Source organism: Leptonychotes weddellii, chromosome 4 (assembly GCF_054177405.1).
Source record: "Leptonychotes weddellii isolate Sample4059 chromosome 4, ASM5417740v2, whole genome shotgun sequence".
Lineage (NCBI taxonomy): Eukaryota > Metazoa > Chordata > Mammalia > Carnivora > Phocidae > Leptonychotes > Leptonychotes weddellii.
Window position 1 is genome coordinate 85,714,564 of NC_138372.1, and position 4,379 is coordinate 85,718,942.

General features: G+C 44.7%; 1 protein-coding gene across 1 annotated transcript; it reads left to right on the top strand.

The window, feature by feature from the left end:
• The first annotated feature begins 320 nt into the window (after positions 1-320).
• On the top strand, positions 321-3,467 carry CIMAP3 (ciliary microtubule associated protein 3). Its single transcript, XM_081815649.1, has 3 exons — positions 321-459; positions 2,097-2,214; positions 3,221-3,467. Exons 1-3 carry the CDS (start codon positions 332-334, stop codon positions 3,287-3,289), a joined length of 315 nt encoding a protein of 104 aa, XP_081671775.1. The 5' UTR covers positions 321-331; the 3' UTR covers positions 3,290-3,467.
• Positions 3,468-4,379: the final 912 nt, after the last annotated feature.

The window sequence follows — 4,379 nt, forward strand, 5'->3', positions numbered from 1 at the left end:
AAAAAAAACAAAACAAAACAGTGAAAAACTTTAACTTGCGAGGGCAGGGGGAGATTGTGAGTCATGGGAACTAGTCATCCTGCCAAATGAGAGAGTTAGGACTCATTTGAACAGACATACTTGTACTAAACTTTTCTCATGTGCCTGGACATGGGCCAACATTAGTCTATAAAAGGGGCTGGTTTAGTGTTTTCAGAGTCCATAATACTGTGACAAAAAAAAACAAAACAAAGAAAACCCAACCTGATGAGTCTAAAGCAGACTCCTGCTTCTCATATATATATATATATATCACCCTCTAACATGTTTATCTTTTTCTGACAAACAGGACATGATGCTTTACCCCGGCATGTACCAGGCTGCAAATCCTCAGGAGCAAATACACAAACAAAATTTTGCTCCATTTAATGCCTTGTTGCCTCGATTTAGGACATACTCAAAGGGCAATTATTATCCTGGGTATGTCTCCTCTCTTCTGGAGCATTTCATCAAACAGCAATAGAAAAGGATGTATAAAGGAGGGGTTCCATCCAAACCATGCCAGCTGAATAAGAAACCACCCACCCGTCTTTAAAGAGCCAACCTCTGACCTTCCAGATCTCTGGCATTATAGAATTCTAAATCATAGTGTTTCACTCAATCAATAGCTATAAATGTGCCAGGACTTCCAAGGGGTCCAGAGATTTTTTGTTAAACCCCTCACACAAGGCTCCTCATTCCTTGGAACTTACTCTCTCAAATCCGGACAGATGAGAAGCAACTACACTCAAAAAAACCCAATGGTAATAAGGACGGTTACCATATAATTTAGCAGTCAGACAGTGACACTTCTGAGAGTGAGCTTACTAATTATGGCAAGAGAGTAGCCATGAGCTAGGTTTGCCACAGGCACACCAGGCAGTGTGGTGACCCGGTGATGTGCTGTGAAGACAGTGAACAGGGTGGTGGTAATGGATGGATGGCACTACTTTGGCAAGGATGTCCAGAAAGGTCTTTAGGGGCAATGACACTTGACCTGAAGTCTGAATGACAAGACTGAGCCAGCCCTGTGAAGATCTGGGCCAGGGCTTTCCAGGCAGGAGGAGCTGCAAGTGCAAACGCTGTAAGCTGGGGAGGGACTGGTGGGAGGAATGAGGAGGAGGCTGGTGTGGCTAGAGTGTGGAGAACAAAGAGGAACTGAAAACAGAGCAGGAGTGCTGGGGCTGAGCCCGTGGCCCGTGTAGACCGAGTGCTTCAGGAAGCCATTCGGCAAGTGGAACTGCGGGGCAAAGGGTCAAGGTCTTTGTTTTGCTCATGAGAAATCCAAGGATCAGTGAGTGAGTGTAACTTTCTCAAGGTTGCATTAAGGAAGTGGAAGTGTTGACTCTTGGCCCCCGTGTCCATTCTAAGTACTATTTCCAACACAGCAAAGAGTCTACACGAAAGACCAAGTGTTATGAACAAAGGCAATTATAATGCCACATCAATCAAACTTTAACTGCTTCTGCCTCCTTGTCCTGAGATTGCTGATTGAATTATCATTACACTTCTAGCCCCAGTTTCCCATCACAGGCAGTACTTATTCATGACTGTGGTAGGCCCTTTTCTCACCCACCACTCCTGGGATCTTTTGGTCCCTCAGCCAATGATACTGAGTTGCAGAAATATTTTTCAATCTAGAGTTCATTTTAACCCTAACTGGGATGTCAAGACTAGATCTCTCTCTTTTTTTAAAAGATTTTATTTATTTGAGAGAGAGAAAGAGCACAAGCAGGGGGAGTGGCAGAGGGAGAAGGAGAAGCAGGCTCCCCACTAAGCAGGGAGCCCAACGTGGAGCTCAGTCCCAGGACCCCAGGGCCATGACTTGAGCCGAAGGCAGATGCTTAACCGACTGAGCTACCCAGGCGCCCCAAGACTAGATATCTTTAACACTCACAGCTAATCAGAAATACATTAACAGGCAAGGGAACCCCACACTTGCCCCACATTAAAAAGCTAATTGGGCTGTTGCTTTTTCTCAAGGAATTAGGCCAAGTTCAGGGATAGTTGTGGTACTGATGGAGTTCCTATATGGTCCCTAAGTCATTACACATGATGCTTTGTATTTTTATTTCTAGCCCTGGCACATACAACCTGGAGGTGAAACCACCCCCCAAAATCACCTGGCCAATGAAATTTGGATCTCCAGACTGGGCTCAGGTTCCATGTCTACAGAAAAGAACCCTAAAAGCTGAGGTAAAAAGACTGGACTTCTGTACAGCCTCTCTCTTGTACGTTCATATGTATCAAGGGTTCTTTTCCAGGAGTGTCTGAATGAGCTTCAGGAAGTCCTTGTTCCCCTGACAGCATATGTATGTGCAGTTTTGTGCAGATATGCATATGAGAATCTTTTTGGAGAGTTGCACAGTTTTGTTAGATTTTTAAAGGTGGGTATGACTGACAAAAGTCACATTTTCTTACTTAATCCTCAAATAATCTTCTGGTGCAGGAACAGGACAATTATACCTCGGTGATAGAGGAGGAAAATCAGGCTCTGATGGATTAAGTGACTTGTGCAAGTTGACAACTTGAATCTAGATCTTGTGACTCCTAAGCCAGTACTCTTTCCATACACCACTAGAGTATTAGATCAGCAGGGGGCTGTAGAGCATTCTGGTGAGAAAATGGATTCAGGAGACAGACTGCCTGGGTTCAAATACTAGCTACCATATTGCTGGCTGTGTGATCTCAGGCGATTTTTCTAAGCCTCAATTTTCATTCTTTAAAATGGATATAATAGAATCAAGCTGATAAGGTTTTAAAGATCAAGCAAATATAGAAAAGCATTTAACATAGTACGTGTAACATAATAAATGCCCACCCATGCGAGCTATCATAATTCCAGAGGTGTGGTTTTTAAGAGGAACCTTGGATTAATTCCACAACTATTTATTAAATGCCTAATGTATCAACATCATCCTGCTAGACCTATGAGTAACAGTCAGGAATCAAACACATAATCTTTGTTGTTGAGAAGTTTACCAGTTATACTTGGAGATTTACCAAGTCCTAGCATGACAGCACAGTAAGATGACAGAGACTAGCTCTATGTTGACAGAATCCTAAGACTAGGCTCGTATGGGGTGGGCTTCAGGTGGGCCACAACAGCGGTGATGTGCACTTCTATTTTGCACAGCCAGGAGGACAGGAGGTAGAGGGTTCTCATTAGAATATTGACCTAAATAGTATTCCTTCATTGCAGTTGTCCACCGACAAGGACTTCAGAAAGCACCGGAACCGTGTGGCCTACCTAAGCCTGTTTTACAGTTGAGGAGCTGTGACTACCTTCACATGCTCCTCCTGACCATGGATCCAGGACTGAGGACAGAGCTGCTCTTCCCCCCTGCACTGCCCTGCTCTCTTGTCTGCCAGCATGGGGCCCAGGGAGGGAAGGGGCTCATAACTACTATGTGAGAACAGAAAGACTACATCAGACTATTCTGTGTCCACATGCTGGTTTGTCATATACATACATAGATGGGTCTGGGGTTCCTGCCCAGTGTTCAGTGGGGTGGCTCCATTTTACTGAAATAGTCATGGGTCTCTGTCCTCATGCTCTAATCCCCAGGTTCCAGTTTTATGTATTCTACCACTAGCCCTGAAAAGGGGGCTGTTGGCCTCTCCATATCAAGGATTGGATGACTACCTTGGGCTTATTCATGGGCTTACTACACATGGAGGGTACTTACAGGCAGAGTAAAACATTTATATCTTAGAAACTCTTCCAGATTTCTGAGTTTCTGACATGCAGGAGCAGGGTCAGGAATTTGTTCCTTTTCCCAGACTGATATTAAACTTACTGGATCAGAAATTCCCCATTTCCCATTACTTCATCTATGTCATTTGTAGGTCATCATATCAATTGAGTTCCTACCATGTGTCAGGAAGAGTGGCAAGGACTGGGAATATAGAAAGAATCAAAATAACCTTATCTCCTGGTCTGGAAGCTACAGAAGCAGTGCCCTGCTGTAGACGTATCCGAATACCTGACTTCCTGGAACACACCCTCTAGGCCTTGGAAATGCTTTACTTTCTGGCACTTTCTAGGAACCCACAGAGAAACTCACTTTTACATTCTGGTATCTGAGCATGTGAAAAGAGGCAGAGAGCACAGCAGCCTGAAAAAGCAGAGGCCTGGTGGAAGTATATAAAAAGACAAGAGAGAAATGGCATGGAAAAATCCAAACTGAGCCTTGGCCTGTTGAAGCTGGGGGCTGGATCCCTGCTCCCTGCTCCTTGCTGGAGAGACGAAAGGTCTGGGGTCTGTGTGACTTACTAGCTCAAAGCAGTACCACCCCATCTCGGCTGCAGTCTAGCACAAAGGTCTGGGGCCCCGGGCTCTCTACATAAGGTCTGAGCCT

What these genes read in the sequence shown, in the direction of transcription:
- CIMAP3 (XM_081815649.1), top strand. Translation starts at nt 332, where the DNA reads ATGATGCTTTACCCCGGCATGTACCAGGCTGCAAATCCTCAGGAGCAA. An exon ending in AAGGGCAATTATTATCCTGG is followed by an intron (nt 460 to 2,096) that starts GTATGTCTCCTC and finishes TTTTATTTCTAG; the next exon opens with CCCTGGCACATACAACCTGG. An exon ending in AAAGAACCCTAAAAGCTGAG is followed by an intron (nt 2,215 to 3,220) that starts GTAAAAAGACTG and finishes CCTTCATTGCAG; the next exon opens with TTGTCCACCGACAAGGACTT.